The following is an 18,785-nucleotide window of genomic DNA, read 5'->3' on the forward strand; positions in this document are numbered from 1 at the left end:
GCCTTTATTGACATATAATTCACATACCAATTCACCTGTTTAAAGTATACAATTCAATGGATTTCAGTATATTATTATTTTTTTTTTTTTCAAAAAAACTTGCATTTATTAAACAAATTCATCCCAAAGGATTAACACTCTTTTTTTTTTTTTTTTTTTTTCTTTTTTATTGATCATTCTTGGGTGTTTCTCGCAGAGGGGGATTTGGCAGGGTCACAGGACAATAGTGGAGGGAAGGTCAGCAGATAAACAAGTGAACAAAGTTCTCTGGTTTTCCTAGGCAGAGGACCCTGCGGCCTTCCGCAGTGTTTGTGTCCCTGGGTACTTGAGATTAAGGAGTGGTGATGACTCTTAACGAACATGCTGCCTTCAAGCATCTGTTTAACAAAGCACATCTTGCACCGCCCTTAATCCATTCAACCCTGAGTGGATACAGCACATGTTTCAGAGAGCACAGGGTTGGGGGTAAGGTCACAGATCAACAGGATCCCAAGGCAGAAGAATTTTTCTTAGTACAGAACAAAATGAAAAGTCTCCCATGTCTACCTCTTTCTACACAGACACAGCAACCATCCGATTTCTCAATCTTTTCCCCACCTTTCCCCCCTTTCTATTCCACAAAACTGCCATTGTCTTCATGGCCCGTTCTCAATGAGCTGTTGAGTACACCTCCCAGATGGGGTGGTGGCCGGGCAGAGGAGCTCCTCACTTCCCAGTAGGGGCGGCCGGGCAGAAGCGCCCCTCACCTCCCGGACGGGGCGGCTGGCCGGGCGGGGGGCTGACCCCCCCCACCTCCCTCCCGGACGGGGCGGCTGGCCGGGCGGGGGGCTGACCCCCCACCTCCCTCCCAGACAGGGCGGCTGGCCAGGCAGAGGGGCTCCTCACTTCCCAGTAGGGGTGGCCGGGCAGAGGCGCCCCTCACTTTCCCGATGGGGCGGCTGGCCCGGCGGGGGGCTGACCCCCACACCTCCCTCCCGGAGGGGGCGGCTGGCCGGGCAGAGGGGCTCCTCACTTCCCGGTAGGGGCGGCCGGGCAGAGGCGCCCCTCACCTCCCGGACAGGGCGGCTGGCCGGGCGGGGGGCTGACCCCCCCACCTCCCTCCCGGACGGGGCGGCTGGCCGGACGGGGCGGCTGGCCGGACGGGGTGGCTGGCCGGGCGGGGGGCTGACCCCCAACCTCCCTCCCGGACGGGGCGGCTGGCCGGGCGGGGGGCTGACCCCCCCACCTCCCTCCCGGACAGGGCGGCTGGCTGGGCGGGGGGCTGACCCCCCCACCTCCCTCCCGGACGGGGCGGCTGGCCGGGCAGAGGGGCTCCTCACTTCCCAGAAGGGGCGGCCGGGCAGAGGCGCTCCTCACCTCCCGGATGGGGCGGCTGGCCAGGCGGGGGGCTAACCCCCCCACCTCCCTCCCGGACGGGGCGGCTGGCCGGGCCGGGGGCTGACCCCCCCACCTCCCTCCCAGACAGAGCGGCTGGCCGGGCAGAGGGGCTCCTCACTTCCCAGTAGGGGCGGCCGGGCAGAGGCGCCCCCCCCACCCCTGGACAGGGCGGCTGGCCGGGCAGGGGGCTGATCCCCCCACCTCCCTCCCGGACGGGGCGGCTGGCCAGGCGGGGGGCTGATCCCCCCACCTCCCTCCCGGACGGGGCGGCTGGCCGGGCGGGGGGCTGACCCCCCCACCTCCCTCCCGGATGGGGTGGCTGGCCGGGAGGGGGGCTGACCCCCCCACCTCCCTCCCGGACGGGGCGGCTGGCCGGGCAGAGGGGCTCCTCACTTCCCGGTAGGGGCGGCCGGGCAGAGGCGCCCCTCACCTCCCGGACAGGGCGGCTGGCCGGGCGGGGGGCTGACCCCCCCACCTCCCTCCCGGACGGGGCGGCTGGCCGGGTGGGGGGCTGACCCCCAACCTCCCTCCCGGACGGGGCGGCTGGCCGGGCGGGGGGCTGACCCCCCCACCTCCCTCCCGGACGGGGCGGCTGGCCGGGCGGGGGGCTGACCCCCCCACCTCCCTCCCGGATGGGGCGGCTGGCCGGGAGGGGGGCTGACCCCCCCACCTCCCTCCCGGACGGGGCGGCTGGCCGGGCAGAGGGGCTCCTCACTTCCCAGTAGGGGCGGCCGGGCAGAGGCGCCCCCCCCACCTCCTGGACAGGGCGGCTGGCCGGGCAGGGTGCTGATCCCCCCACCTCCCTCCCGGACGGGGCGGCTGGCCAGGCGGGGGGCTGATCCCCCCACCTCCCTCCCGGATGGGGCGGCTGGCCGGGCGGGGGGCTGACCCCCCCACCTCCCTCCCGGATGGGGCAGCTGGCCGGGAGGGGGGCTGACCCCCCCACCTCCCTCCCGGACGGGGCGGCTGGCCGGGCAGAGGGGCTCCTCACTTCCCAGTAGGGGCGGCCGGGCAGAGGCACCCCTCGCCTCCCGGACGGGGCGGCTGGCCAGGCGGGGGGCTGACCCCCCCACCTCCCTCCCAGACGAGGCGGCTGGCCGGGCAGAGGGGCTCCTCACTTCCCGGTAGGGGCGGCCGGGCAGAGGCGCCCCTCACCTCCCGGACAGGGCGGCTGGCCGGGCGGGGGGCTGACCCCCCCACCTCCCTCCCGGACGGGGCGGCTGGCCGGGTGGGGGGCTGACCCCCAACCTCCCTCCCGGACGGGGCGGCTGGCCGGGCGGGGGGCTGACCCCCCCACCTCCCTCCCGGACGGGGCGGCTGGCCGGGCGGGGGGCTGACCCCCCCACCTCCCTCCCGGATGGGGCGGCTGGCCGGGAGGGGGGCTGACCCCCCCACCTCCCTCCCGGACGGGGCGGCTGGCCGGGCAGAGGGGCTCCTCACTTCCCAGTAGGGGCGGCCGGGCAGAGGCGCCCCCCCCACCTCCTGGACAGGGCGGCTGGCCGGGCAGGGTGCTGATCCCCCCACCTCCCTCCCGGACGGGGCGGCTGGCCAGGCGGGGGGCTGATCCCCCCACCTCCCTCCCGGATGGGGCGGCTGGCCGGGCGGGGGGCTGACCCCCCCACCTCCCTCCCGGATGGGGCAGCTGGCCGGGAGGGGGGCTGACCCCCCCACCTCCCTCCCGGACGGGGCGGCTGGCCGGGCAGAGGGGCTCCTCACTTCCCAGTAGGGGCGGCCGGGCAGAGGCACCCCTCGCCTCCCGGACGGGGCAGCTGGCCGGGCGGGGGGCTGACCCCCCCACCTCCCTCCCAGATGAGGAGGGAGGACGCTCCTCACTTCTCAGACGGGGTGGCTGCCAGGCGGAGGGGCTCCTCACTTCTCAGACGGGGCGGTTGCCAGGCAGAGGGTCTCCTCACTTCTCAGACAGGGCGGCTGGGCAGAGACACTCCTCACATCCCGGACGGGGCGGCAGGGCAGAGGTGCTCCCCACATCTCAGACGATGGGCGGCCGGGCAGAGACGCTCCTCACTTCCCAGATGTGATGGCGGCCGGGAAGAGGCGCTCCTCACTTCCTAGATGGGATGGCGGCCGGGCAGAGACGCTCCTCACTTTCCAGACTGGGCAGCCAGGCAGAGGGGCTCCTCACATCCCAGACGATGGGCAGTCAGGCGGAGACGCTCCTCACTTCCCAGACGGGGTGGCTGCCAGGCAGAGGCTGCAATCTCGGCACTTAGGGAGGCCAAGGCAGGCGGCTGGGAGGTGGTTGTAGCGAGCCGAGATCACGCCACTGCACTCCAGCCTGGGCGCCATTGAGCACTGAGTTAACAAGACTCCGTCTGCAATCCCGGCACCTCGGGAGGCCGAGGCTGGCGGATCACTCGCGGTTAGGAGCTGGAGACCAGCCCAGCCGACACATCGAAACCCCGTCTCCACCAAAAAAATACGAAAACCAGTCAGGCGTGGCGGCGCACGCCTGCAATCGCAGGCACTCGGCAGGCTGAGGCAGGAGAATCGGGCAGGGAGGTTGCAGTGAGCTGAGATGGCAGCAGTACCGTCCAGCTTCGGCTCGGCATCAGAGGGAGACCGTGGGGAGAGGGGAGAGGGGAGAGGGGAGAGGGGAGAGGGGGGAGGGGGGAGGGGAGAGGGGAGAGGGGAGAGGGGAGAGGGGAGAGGGGAGAGGGGAGAGGGGAGAGGGGAGAGGGGAGAGGGAGCTCTATCTACCACACAGTCCTTCTCTCTACTTTCACAAGCTGAAGCTTAAATTCTGTCCAGGTAACCAGCCTCAACTGTAAAAATAAATCTGAAAGAGAAACCAACGTGCCCTGTACCCCCAGGTGCACAGCAGGGACTGCCTCAGGCGCGAGCGCAAATGCCCCAGCGTCGGCTCCGTCTCGGGCACCTCCAGCGGCCAGGTCCGCTTCAGAAGCCGCACCCGCAGCCTCATGACGGCGGCAGGCGGCCCGAGGGGCCTGGACCCGGAAGCGGCGACGGGGACGGCGGCGGGGCCGAGCAGCTCCCGCCCCAAACGGCGACGACCCCGGACCGGCGACTACCGGAGCTGAGGGGTAGCTGAGGCGAAACGGGGAAAGAGCCCCGCCACAGTGGCCGCCCTGCCACTCGGTCTCTCTTCAGTATATTATTAACTTATAAAATCTGTAGTCAAATATAAAACTTTCTAACTTAATTTTGATTTCTCCTTTGGCCCATGAGTTATTTAGAAGTGTGGGTTCCTGAGTATTTGGGCTCTTCCAGAGAGCTTTCTAATACTGATTTCTAATTTAAATCCATTGTTGCTATAAATGTCATTTAGTCAAGTTATCAGATAATCTTCAAATCGTTTATAGCCTTACTTCCTTCTTCCCATCTTCTCATTCCATCAATTATTGAGAGAAGAATACTAAAGTCTTCAACAATTGGAAGCACAATAATTTCTATTTCCTTTGAAGTTCCATCAGTTTTTGCTTCATATGTTTTGAAACAGTGTTATTAAATGCATTATCATTTTAAAATGTTTTGTTGAATTGACTGTTTATCTTGCATTAATAACCTCCTTTTTCCCTGTAAATCTTCTGAGCTTTGAAATCTAGTTTGTCTTATATTAATGTAGCCATTTCAGCTGTCTCTTGCTGAAATGCATACTTATACACTTGAAATGTATAAATGTACACTTGATTAGTGATAGCATGGTATTTATTTTTACATCATTTTCAGCCTATTGATATTTTTGTATTTGAAGTATATTTTACATAGGCAGTATATAGTTGAGTCTTGCTTGTTGATTCAGTCTCACAATCTCCGCCTTTTAATATTTAGGCCATTTACACTTATTTTGCTTTGTCATATGGTTACATTTAAATTTACTGTACTTCTGTTTATCTCTTCTGTTCTTTCCCCTTTTTGTATTTCTACCTTCATTTGGATTAATTGGATATTTTTTATGATTACATTTTCTTCTCCTTTGATGGGTTCTTAACTGTAATTATTTTTAGTAGTGTTTTTGGATTTATAGTGCACACCTTTAACTTGTCACCATCTACCTTGAGGTGATAATTTTAAATGGGCTAAATAATCTTATTTTCTGTCCCTCTTCCCTCCCCTACCTTTTTACCTAGGATTCTGACTATGTAGGTATTAGTCTGCCCAAAGTTTTATCACAACTCACTGATGCTCTGTCACCACACCCTCTTTTCCAGTCTATGTTCTCTGCGTTTTTGGATAGATTCTATGCTGCCTCCAAGGTCATAAATCATTTCTTCCCGCAGCATCAAATCTGTGGTTTATCCTAACCAGTGCACTTTTCATCTCACATGTTGTTTTTGTCTCTAGAAGTTTAATAACATATCTTCTGTGTCTCTACTTAGCTTTTTGAACATATGATATGGTTAATCTTTGAACAATGTGAGGGTTAGGAGCACCAACCACCTGTGCAGTTGGAAATCTGCACATAGCTTTTGACTCCCCAAAATCTTACCAACTAATAGCCAGCTGCTGATTAGAAGACTTACTGATAACAGTTGAATAAGATATATTTTGTATATTGCAGGAATTAAAAATTATGCAGAATGAAGACAGACCAAAAAAGAGTATATACTGTATGATCCCAATCATACAATGTAATCTAATCTCTGGGGATGGGAGAGAGATATCACTAAGGGGCAAGAAGAAACGTCTGAAGGTAATAGATGTATTCATTATCCTGAGTGCGGTAATAGTTTCAATGGTGTATACATATGTCAAAATATATCAAATTGTTCAAGTAAAATACATACAGTTCATTTTATGTCAACTGTACCTCAATAAAATTGTCTTAAAAACAAAATGGTAAGAAAGAATACGATGGGTAAACTGAAGCTTATTTATTCGTAAAAATACTTTGATACTATGTACCTCATCAGGTTGTAGTCAGACTAAAGGGGACAGAAAGAGCACCATCTCCAACACAGAGTTGGTACTAATCATATGGTACCTAGCAATAGTACCATAAACATACTTACTTCAACTTTACATTACTCCTAGGATGTACGAGAAATTAGTATGATTAACAGACAAGAAGCCTGAGAGAATTCTGAAAACTAGAAGCAAAGGTGAAAAGGAAGCACAACAGGTGAACAAAAATGTATGTGTAAATGCTTATTAAGTGGTGAGCTTTAATCAAGTTGAATTGTTTAACGATGTTTGCAAACTTATTCAGATGCTACAGAAAAATCATTTTGCACCTTATTTTGGCTTGTTTAGGCACACTAAACAGAGAATGAAAAAAAAGCAAAATGTCTGAAGTTGCAAATTTCCATTTTAAAGTTGATGCTGTGCCACTGGCTCGCTGTTTGTAAAAGGATGTCATCAAAGATTTGAGAATAACCAGGGTTATTTTAGTCAGTCTCCAAACTGAAATTTTTTCTAGCAAAACAAAATCAAAGAGACAGCTAAATCAGGTAGTACTAAAACCACTGGGTATCTTGTTCCAGTTTAACATCATTTAGTTACTACTGCAGTCGGGAAACTCACTGAAAAGCAGCGCAAAGGTTCTAGGCTTAAACGGAGCGCGGGCACAAAAACATGGCTGGCTCTACTCAAGCTGAATGTCTGGGTGTGTGACTGTATATCATGAAGGACGGAACACTATTTTCGAGGTCTGATTAATCAGATAAAAGTACCACATTGAGTATTTCTTAAAAGAGAAATCCATCTAAGCCACCAACATTCCAACAACATTGGGAAAGTCTATTTTTTACTTCCTGTAGACAAATACTCAGGTACCTGGATCCAAAATGAGAAAATGACAACAATACCTAAACTTATAGGAGTCTATACAGTATTTTCATGTATATCATTTAGCCTTATCCCCATAACAAACAGGTATTATTATTATTATCCCTCATTTACAGACAGTGAAAAGGAGGCTCAGAAAGGTTAAGTGACTTGCTCAGTCTTAATAATGCTTCTTAAGTGGAGTGGAACTGACATTCAAACCTAGATTTTCTGATTCAAAAATCTATGCTCTTTCCATTCAATAATGCCACCTCTAATTGCACCAGGCTGCAAATGCTTTATGGTACATTTCACAGAAAACGTTTGATGATCCTCTGACAATTAAGAGTCTGAATGTCATGGAACATCAACTCTCCAAAGGACTAGTAACAAGACTGATACTTGATATTTCAACATTTAAAATAAATTATATGCTGTTAAAAGTTTAGTTAGAAAAACAGAAGCAAGCTCCAGCTTTCACGTAAATTATAAGAAATTTACCTGAATGAAAAGGAAACTGTTGCTTGGCTTCACCAGTATGTGCGTCCCAAATAATTGTAGTCTGAGATTAAAAGGAAAAGAAAAATAAACTCATGGAAAGAAGTTTAACATACATGTGTAAAGTATATGCCTAACTGTATTACAGCAATATGAAATGTCAGAGTGGATTTAATTTTAAACACTTTATCCCAAATAGTACCACAAGGCTATATACTTTGGGAGAAAATGACTATTAAGCAGTTTGATTCTTCCCTGATGATTTTGCATTGGTCAACTTACTTCAAATAGCAATTACTGGTAGTCTACAAAGTGCCAGGCATTATACTAGATTTTGCTTAAAAAACTCCATTGTAATAGTACATTTAATGTAAGACTCGTATAGATGTTTAGTAAGAGAGAAGTTCTTGGTTAACAACGTCATCAGTTCTCAATACTGAAAGATTCTGAAAGCTCCCATTTACCCAAAAAGGCAGCTTGAATTTTGGCAGTACTTAAAGCAAGAACCTAAAGTATTGTCTAGTGGCGGTGACTATTAACAGGACTCAGTCTCTCTCCTTCCCAGCCTAGTTCACTTTTCTTCCCCTTTTGCCACTTTTTTTATTGCTCTCTGAATTTTATAAAGAGTGAACTAGTTTCTCTCCACTTCCCTGTTTGACACCACACTCAATTATTAGCATGTCCTTTCCTGGATTAAGATAATCTTAAACCTTTATTTAGGAGGAAGAAGGTCCTATTTCCAACTCATCTATATTTACCAGCCGACTTAGACAAAGAAGGCTAGACAGATCCTGCATTTCATATTAGCTTCAATTAAGTACCAGGAGTTCGGCTAACAGACCGGCTCTAGAATTTCCCATGGATTCACTCCAGAGCCATATTCACTGGTGAGACTAACTAGAAATTGTAGAAGGGAAGCAAAAAGTGCAGGACGTATGACATTGTTTATGGTTCAAATTCCAGGTAAAATTAAAAGTGTTCACATAGATAAAAGGATAAGGACATTTTGGTAAGTAGATTCAGAAATGAGCTGATAGACCTAAGGAGTATTTCTAGCATAAATTCCTATGTGAATTTCCCAAATAGGAATGTTTATGTAATTGGCAGCTAAGACAAAATACTGCTTTCAATTAAGCTCTGTAATACATTTGCCTTTACAGAACTTAATGAGCTTTTACCTTGTCTACTCCAGCACTTAGGATGAAATTTCCTTTCTTATTCCATTTTAATGCGAATATAGGGCCTTTATGCTGCCCTAAGGTGCTAGCAAGGTTACCTAAAATTCAAAAGAAAAACATTCACATTATTTTAAATTTTCTATCTTTAGATCAACAACAAAGTAAAAAGGAAAATGCTTCATTTACCATCTTTAGTCCATATTCTGGCAAACCCATCATAGGAACCAGTTGCTAGAAGTGTACCTTCACTCTGCCAGAGAAAAACATGTCTTTAATTATATAATCTAGATACGGTATTTAATTGTTGTTAAAGTATTTCATGTTTAAATCCCAGGTACAGAAGAGAATGAAGACATTCTCTGCTTCAAAAGTTGTCAGTTTTGCCTACTTGTGAGTGCCACTAAAGGCCAATGAAACCCTTCCACTGTGTGACACTAATGTTGTATGGGGGCCTTATATCCAAAGTTCAACAACTGACAGTGATTGCTCCGGACCAGGATCTACATCACCCCACCTCATGCATGCCAAAAGTATTCTCACAGACTCACACAACTAAGAATGAAGGTAGAGTGGTGGACTGGGAAGAACATCAAATTCATAGTCTTACAATGATTTATTAGCAGTAAAAAAGAAAAACGTTAAAATATGATTAGAAGGTTTTCTATGGCCATTCCTCTAAATCCTTTACTGTCTAAAACGAAGTGTGTGTATGATCCAAACAATATCATTGTTTCGAATGATCAGATTCTTAAATACTTGAATGTTCCTTTCTATTATTAATCCCTTCCCACTATGAAATATTTGCCAATAAAAAGATCAACAAGGAAAAGAGCCAGAAAAGAGCACAGGCTGACTTCATAGTTAATGAAGTAAGTACAACTGCCTACTTTACCAGGAGGAAAAGTCCATATAAATTTATCTCAACTTATATTCCCTTGCTGTGCACCTTGCCTCGATGAATTGTGTAATAAAAGGACAGATCTAACCTACTCTATGCAAACACAGAAGTTACAGATTGTAGTAAACAGACTATTGCTAGAATCAGTAAACATTACTGGAGTATGAAATCCTGCATTACTTGACATATTATTGATGGTTTTGGGGAAGGGCATTCAAAACAAGATCACCTATTTCACATCTCTCAAGCCATTTAGCAGTATGGCTAAGTGAAAAACAAAAACAAATGCTGGTTCTGGGAACTGCAGACTCAATTCTGCTAGGATGTGGCCATCCCTTAGGGCTCTATCTCAAGAAGAAGGGGAGCCATGTTGAAGTCAACAGTAAAAGCTTATTTCCACATCCTACACAATGTCAAGTTTCCTCTAAACTATCAGTCCCTAAATGTTTTAGTTCATGAACTGCTCAACTAGGAAAATACTGTAAAGATGAGAAATCTCACAGGCTCTCTTGCTTTAGCCATGGAAAAGAATCATTAATCGAGGATAATGTTTTCCAAGTTCACCGTGAATAACACATTTTTAAAAAGCCCACACTTTTCAAAACTATAAAATGCAGTTCAGAACTACCAAGCTCAACAAACCAATATTCATTAACCATCCTTTTCAGTGTAAACTATAAATTTCATTAAATTAACATGGCCAGTGGACCAGGTAGCATAAGAAAGCTGTAAGATATCTGAACTAAGATATAATAAGGGCCCATATTAAGAAAATAATTCTGTGTTGATCTTACAAGTAAATAATACTACAATGTGCTAAACCCCTTTGGAATTTTTAGAATTGTCATATGGAGGGGAAGAGTAAATATGCTGCTGGCAATTTTGGAAGAAAATGCTAAAAATACCTAGCTATGATTTCTGAAAAAACATTTCACAGAAACTGAGAACTTTAGGGGGATAATCATTTTAAAGATAGATCTCATTCCCTGGGAAAAGAATTGGAAGATCCTTTAGAAAGTCCACAAAGCGTTGTTAAACAGAAGAGAAAAGAACATTAATTTGCTGAGCAAAGAACAACTATCTTGATATTCTTTGCAATGCTGAAATAATCTAAGAGTTTTGGGGGAGGGGCGGGGGGTAGCGGAGCGAGGTAAGAGATGTATTTAAAACTATAATGGTGAGAATTTATCAACAACGAAGTCAAAGTTTTTTGTAAGTCACAGTAGTCAAGTTGTCCTGAAAGATGTTGAATCATACACAGAATCAGAGAATTATAAGATTCCTACAGTGGGAATAAAATTCAGACGTTGTCTAGACTAATGATCCCTAAAAGGAAATTGGTAATAAAGTTCTACCAGTTCACAGAATACAGAGAAAAACAAGAACATGTTTTTTGCTACACAGAATTCTTTTATCCCCTAACTAAGGATCGGTTGTTATAGATTTAGTATGTTGTTTGTTATTATGGTAAGAATTTTCACCTATTATCTCAAATATTTAGGTACCATTTTCACACTTCTACTTGACATTTAAAGAAAATGAAGTACAGAGTAAAAAGTAACAATTTAACCAAGGATATGCTGTGGGATACACTGAAGAGCTGGATGTTGAACCTTGGTCTGACTAAGGCAAGTCTGTGTCCCACAGTGGGGGAGAGGGCTGGCAGGGGACGACTCCCGGTTTGTTGTTACCAGTTAATAAAACCCCAAATTCTGAACAAATAGACAAACCCTGCCGTGAGTCTGAGGCTCTGAGGGTTAGGTATACTAGTAATTATATCCATCATGGATATAGTGATACTCACATTCCAATCTAGAGATGTGACATCCTTGTTGCTTGGAACATCTTGCCCTCCTTCTCGTATACAATGTCTAAGTACTAACTGTGTAGAGCCACTGGTGCTGTTCTCACTAAGATTCCATATTCTTGCTGTTGAGTCTCCAGACCTATAAAAGTATGCAATATATTTTAGATCCTCATGACATTCTCACGTATCAGAACAAGGCAAAATATTTACATCTGAATATTAATAAGGCAAATAAAAACGACTATCACGAATTTTCATTTCCAGTATTTTTCCCATTCTACACGTTGGGACCCCCAAGCATTCTCGAAATAGTAAGTTTAATTAAAAATTCTACAATTACTTCATGAAGGAATAAAAAATTTACAGAGACAAAATGGCCACAACTAAGCAACAACAGAAAACCCGAATAATGCATATGTTTATAAAATGTTCAAAAAGATATTTTTAAGTCATTTTAGTATCACTTTGAGAAACATACCCTGATGCTAGGAGATCACTAACAGGGTTCCAGGCACAGATAAAAACTTCAGATTCATGGCCCCGCAACACAACAGCTTTATTAGGAGGGATTTCAACATCCCCATCCACTTCCATCATATCAGTATGATTATCTGCATCGTGAAACACAAGTAAGCATTTCCAGTTAGGCAGTATTACAACATGGTGGATGGGTGATTTCTTAACTAGCAAATACCTTCCTTTATCGCACATAGTGTAACATTTTTCAATTATATCCAGTTAAGCTGAACATGACTACACAGTCTTAGTCACACAGAAAATAAATTCTTATCTTTAATTAAGTATTGACCACATACTTTTTTTTTAGAGGGGTGGGGGTGGGAGTGGGATGGGATACTTGAAATGATTAGACCTAAACATGGATAAAACGATAAAATAGTTTGAATTAAATATAATGTCTATCAGTACTATTCTGAGTTTCTGCCAGTAGGGGTTGCTGATATCATTCATATAACATGAGTTGCCTTTTATCTCAATGTCAGAGCTCTATGGTTATTTGTTGATAACTAGTATTACAAATTTTATTTAGAAATCAAATGTAGATGTAAAAATTCATTTAACAATGGGAAAAGGGTTTCTAAATATTTTTAAAAGAAAATAAAAGTAAATCTAGCTTTTTGGAGCTTTAGGAATAAAAATCTGAATTGAACTGTGTGATACAAGTTAGGGAAACAAGTTGGTGCAAGTTAACAGATGAAATTATTTCAGCATAGAAGATGGGGCATTCTGTTAAAGCAAAATATTTCTTCTGAGAAAAAATTTTTAAAAATTCTTGTCTCCTGGGACCTTCCTGGGGGGTGGAGGGTGGGAGGAAGAGGAGGATCAGAAAAAATAACTATTGGGCACTAGGCTTAGTACCTGGGTGATGAAATAGTCTGTACAACAAACCCCTGTGATATGAGAGTTCATCTATATAACAAACCTGCACATGTACCCCGAATTAAAAGTTTAAAAAAATAAATAAACCATGTAATTAAAAAAAAATTCTTGTCTGAGCTCACTTGCTATAGTATGTGCTCCATTCTCCTCCCCATTTGCTGTGTTTTCTCCATTTTTTGCAGATCCTTGTTGGCTGGCTGCAGCTGCGGCAGCTGCAGCAGCTGCTGCCTGTTGCTGTGCAAGCTTATCTCTATAAGCTTGTTGTCTTGTTTGTACTACATCAGGCATTACGGCATCTATCAGGGACAGAGACTCTATTGGTCGACCATCAAACAAGGTACCATCCTGGATTTGGAAAATTGTGAGAGAAGAAAAATCAAAGGCAATATTTAAAGTTATTTGTATTTATACAAAATCAGAAATGAAATGAAAATCTTCATTCCTAAAAAAACATTTTTAGGAACTTTCTGAATTCATATAAGAAGTCCGGAGGGAATAAAGAAACTACAAGCAGCAACTGGAAATGACTGCTTACATTTTCCTTTTCATTTAGTTCATACTATTATTACAGTATAGAGCTGTACAGATAGAGCTGAAATGAAAGGGATAATAAGATGTAGGCCGAGCTGACAAAAAGGCTTATTAATTAGATTCTGAAATTCTGTTAGTCAAAGCAACAAACAATATGGAATATAGTTCATATAATGATCAGAGGCCTGGTGCCCCATTATAGTAAATACATCTTTTAAAAAACTAAAAACTTTGAGCTGAAGAGTTTCTTGCGATTTGATTCAAATATTAAAGCAGAAACAGACTTCATGGGGCTATAGTGCTCTTGAATATTAGGGAGTTATTAAAATTTCCAAAGCTCTACTTATTGATATTAGGAAGTTCCTAATAAAGAGTTCTCCAAGTAAGCACAAGAAGAGACACAAACACAGAACAAGTCAGAAATACAAACAGTACAAATTAGCTGGGAACATGCATATGTGAAGTCTGGTTCACTTAAACTGGTAAACATGTACCAGTGACAATCTACAGTGTTATTGCAGGGTACTGTGAGCTGCAAAAACACAGCCTGTCTTTCTAAACTGTCCATTGTAATGTAATATTTCAGGAACAGGAGAAAGTATTTTAACTTATAAATAATTTTTAAAAGATACTAAACCCAACACAGATACACTGTGGAATAAGCGCCATGTCAAATTTACACACATTTTAAGAAAAAATTTAGTTTTGTGTTAGTGGATGGTCACTCAAAGAGCTGAGGAAACAAACAAATCCATTTTAGTATATTATGTAATTTCTAATTCTAGTAATAATCACTGACACAGAAATCATAGATACTTCAGTTTAAAAAATACTCGCAAAAGGGGAACATGTTAATCTCTGAAATAGAAGTAATGGGAAAAGCTCCTCACTATACATAAAAATTTTAAACTAGGCTGGGCGTGGTGGCTCATGCCTGTAATTCCAGCACTTTGGGAGGCCGAGGTGGGCAGATTACCTGAGATCAGGAGTCAAGACCAGCCTGGCCAACATGGGGAAACCCTGTCTCTACAAAAATTCAAAAATTAGCTGGGCATGGTGGTGGGTGCCTATAATCCCAGCTGCTAAGGAGGCTGAGGCAGGAGAATCGCTTGAACCCAGGAGGCAGAGGTTGCAGTGAGCTGAGATCGTGCCACCGCACTCCAGCCTGGGCAACAGAGCAAGATTCCGTCACACACAAAACAAAACAAAACAAAACAAAAAACAAAAACAACATTTTAAACTAGACCAGGGGTTTACAACCTTTTTCTGTAAAAGAGTAGACAGTAAATATTAATTTAGGCTCTGCAGGCCATAAGGTCTCTGTCTCAACTACTATTCTGCCATAAGTAGCCATGGACAATATGTAAATGCATGTGGCTGTGTTCCAATCAAACTTTATTGAGAAAAACAGGGAGCAGCATTTGGCTAATGGGCCACAGTATGCTGACCCCTAAGCCAAAGAAACTACTCACATGTAGTCCTCAGATAGGCAGTACCATCCAGAGTTGGCTTCAATTATAAACTGGTTTAAATTAGGGTATATTCAAATAACATGAAAATTTACAATTTTCAGGCCAATAATAATGATCTTAGCATTCCACAGCACAATGCTGTTGTGTTACTAAAAATTCTTTATTAGTGTTTACTTACACAAACAGATTAAGGCAAACAAACTACAGATAATGGTCCTTACAACTAGGCGCCAACACCTTGCCGGTGCAACCTGACTACCACATTAGGGATGAACTGTCTGCACTTTTGTTAACCCTGTGAAGCTAAAGTCAGAATACTGAATAAGCAAGCAAGACAGCTGACTTAATGGCATATTTAAGATGAAAAAAATCAGTATTTGAAATAAGTCTTCCTTACCTCATTAATACTAACTTCTGCTTCTACATACTGTAGACCTTTCTGGATGATAGAAATCAATGCAGCGGGTGGGACGAGGGCACCATTTATATTGGACTGACTGATATGGCTTTCTATACCAAAGGTAAATGCTGAATGAGAAAATCCTAAAAACAAAAGAAAAGGCATGAGAATTTATTTTCCTAGTGGCAACATGCTAAATGACACACAAAGAAAGATCACCATAATCTTTTGAAATCCCATTCTACCCATTTAAAATCCCAGACTAAGGTCAAGTGTGTGTGTGTGTGTGTGTGTGCGCGCACGTGTGTGTGTGTGTAAACATGTCAGCCTTTACATATTTTCTTTTTCTCTTAATGTACTCTTTAAAATTTCTAGTAAATACTTGATTATATAGCTTCAAATTTTCTAAAATGTCATGGTACACAACTTTTCTTAACAAAAAGCATCAAATGTAAAAGGTAAAACAAGTCTTTGGAAATCATATAATTAAATTGCTTCATTTAAATCAGGCCAAGACAGATTAAGGGACATTTAATATTTCTGTATTATATTTTAATATTTTTTACATCTAGAATTAAGGAACTTTATTTCAAATTTTCTTTCATCCCAGCCCAGTTCAAGTATTCAGCATTTCTCAAAAGTGGTACACATAATATGCTTTAAATAGGAATTCATTCATTCTGAATGATCTTCATTTACTTCATGTAATTGTTATCTACTATGTAGTTATAATTCAATAATGTCTGTAAAGCAATCTAGCACTCAGGTAAAATCTGAAGTATTTAAATTTCTACATATAAATTGTCAAACATCTGATAAATTCAGTATTTTGGAGCTCTTTGGAACTACTTAGGAAAACTAAAATAATAAAAATAAATTCAAATATTAAAAAATCATAACGGTTAATCTCATTTTATGTATGAATTAAGTGCTTTAAAAATACCAATTCTTTGCCACTTAGTAATAACTCATCTATATGAAATATTTAAGAAATGAACAGCTAGCAAATGATTACCTGGTTTATAGGTCTCCATCAGCAATTACTTACTCTTAACTTGAAATACTTAAAACCAAAGCACTTACTTAATAAAAATATCTTTATGTTGGCCTTGCTTTTTTATTAATATCTAGTCAAAATTCAAAGGTAAAATTCTAAGAAGCTGATAAACCAAGGGTGGTTATTTTCTTTACTGAAATATTAATCACCATTTATCATTAAGTAGTAATTTCTATAAAGAATTTTAAACAATTCAATTAAATTGTACAAGTAATATAGAATATTAATAAACATTTATACTAAACAAAGGAAATAAATAAAGGCTTATTTTGGGTCTTGGTTAAACTGATTTAATCTATATAGTATGTCTGTTGGCTAGCCTGTCTAGCCTAGTTTTTTAGTGTTTAGTAATGTCTTTTTTGGATTTTGTGCTTCCACTCTTATACTCCTTGTGGTACTTATAAACAGTCTAGTAGAAAATACTGTGGGCTCACAAACAGCATGTGGCTAGGAAAATTTGGTTATTTGATAGTCAGAGTACACCTAAGTTGATTTTCCTTGTAACCCCCTCCTTCTCTCTTTGGAACACCTAACTCATTATGCTCACAACATCTAACCCACAGTGGAAAAGACAAGTGGAAAAATGTTACCTCTAAAACCTTGATTTTAGCCCCTGATTTTGCCCATAAGCAAGATCATAATTAAATGCATTTATAGTTTTCATAGTTTTCACCTTAATCTGGGCTCACAGAGATACCAATCAGGGGGCGGGGCGGGGGTGGGGGGGTGGGGGCGGAGAAGCACCGTTTTGAATTGTCCCTATCAGGAAGCCCACAACTATCTGAATATGAGTAGATTCCAGATCACCAAGGCAGAAAACAGAATAAGGACGAGGGAGGATGGGGAGAAACAATGAGAGACATAGCAGTAAAATCCTTAAGCAGTGAGGTTGGAGATTCCTGTTTTCAATTATATAACCCCTCCCTGAATAAATTCACAGTAAATCATCCATAGTAAAAACAGCCAAACGCCAAGCAGCTTAAGAGATTTAAGAAAACTTCAAGACAGAAGACATCATTTACAGAGGGCCTATACCATATGCTAGATACTGTGTACACACATATAATTTTATTATTTTATAATCTAATGGAAAATCACAACTAATAAATGAGAAAGTACAGATTCAAATTCATTCAGAGACTCTACTACTCCTCTTGAACAGTTAAAATATGGTCAAGGATAAAGCTAAGGGAGAGAGTGAGCTCCTGTTTCCTGAGAGAAAGTAAAAGACTACATCACTGTTTTGTTTTCAACTCAGGGTCCTCCTGGAAAGTGGTTGCACAGTGCATGAAACACTGAGCCATCTTATTGCCATATTTACTGCCAAGGTTTTGAAAGTGTCTTGACTTATGTAATGCTTATAAATTTGTTTGAAGTACATGATTTCTGTATACTTTATTCATGGCTGCAATTTAAATAGTCAAAATTGTTAAATTTGGACCCTATTTAATTAGCTTATAGAGTTTAAGTTTAAAGTAATAATATGTCCAAGAATAGTCTAAGACTTGCAGGTGGAACTGTGCCAATTTCTGGCTGGAATGTTGCAGATATCCTGAATTTGTTCTGTCAGACCAGGAGAAAAACTATCACAGGTGCTTACATGCATCTCAAGGTACTGCAGATGTACTTAGGATGCTCTCAAATAGCAATGAAACATCCCTGAAGTAGTCATTAGCATTGTTTTGGCACTTCTCACTAATGTTTACCCTAGAGAAGTTCCAAACTTAAATGCTCTGCTTAAATGTTGAATTCAACTAGAATATTTTCTTTATTTCTAGCCATGGCATTACATAGCAGTTTAAAATTACTATGTTCAAAATCAATTTTCTTCTTCCCCTCCCTAAAACTACTTTTCCTTAGAAACTTCTGATCTCATTTCACTACACCTGAAAGTCAGTCATCCTAACTCCCTCTTCTCTCTCGGTCCTTGGCATTTGACAATTTACCAAATCCTACCATCCTACTCCAAATTCTACCACTCTACCATCTGTAGATGCTCATCACCTTACCTTTTCTGCCAGATCTGCATTTAGTCCCCATTACCCTTTGCTATATACATTTCTTTCCCCTCCTCCTCAATTCAGTATATATGCCAAGCTACAGCTAGACTATTACTTGTAAAACAAAAAACTGAACATATCACTTCTTGCTTGAGAATTTTCAATGATCCCCTTGGCCTTCATAACAAAGGTCAAATGCCTAATTATGGCACACAGTTGTTTCTGTAATCTGGCTCTTCTGTCTCTCCAGTCTCATCTCAATACTACACACCCCGTCTCACTCCCATTACACAATAAATTCAAGTGGTGGCAAATTACATCTAACATCTTGAATATGCTGTGTTATATATCATGCCTCTGAGCCTTATGTCCTCCTTTGCTCTTTCTCCTATCTGAATGGAGGTGAAATCCTCTTTCACTACAC

General features: G+C 43.6%; 1 protein-coding gene across 11 annotated transcripts in view; it reads right to left on the bottom strand.

Moving 5' to 3' along the window:
• TBL1XR1 (TBL1X/Y related 1) overlaps positions 1-18,785 on the bottom strand; it is a 185,168-nt gene that overhangs the window by 22,147 nt on the left and 144,236 nt on the right. For all 11 annotated transcript variants that reach the window (XM_034957741.3, XM_055110699.2, XM_063602606.1 and 8 more), the window contains 7 exons: positions 15,302-15,447; positions 13,024-13,246; positions 11,982-12,114; positions 11,501-11,642; positions 8,985-9,048; positions 8,799-8,896; positions 7,624-7,684 (listed from right to left, as the gene is read on the bottom strand). In XM_034957741.3, the coding sequence (XP_034813632.1) occupies positions 7,624-7,684; positions 8,799-8,896; positions 8,985-9,048; positions 11,501-11,642; positions 11,982-12,114; positions 13,024-13,189 (664 nt within the window). In that variant the 5' untranslated portion in view covers positions 13,190-13,246; positions 15,302-15,447. The remainder of the gene's footprint in view (positions 1-7,623; positions 7,685-8,798; positions 8,897-8,984; positions 9,049-11,500; positions 11,643-11,981; positions 12,115-13,023; positions 13,247-15,301; positions 15,448-18,785) is intronic.

Source organism: Pan paniscus, chromosome 2 (assembly GCF_029289425.2).
Source record: "Pan paniscus chromosome 2, NHGRI_mPanPan1-v2.0_pri, whole genome shotgun sequence".
NCBI classification, from domain to species: domain Eukaryota; kingdom Metazoa; phylum Chordata; class Mammalia; order Primates; family Hominidae; genus Pan; species Pan paniscus.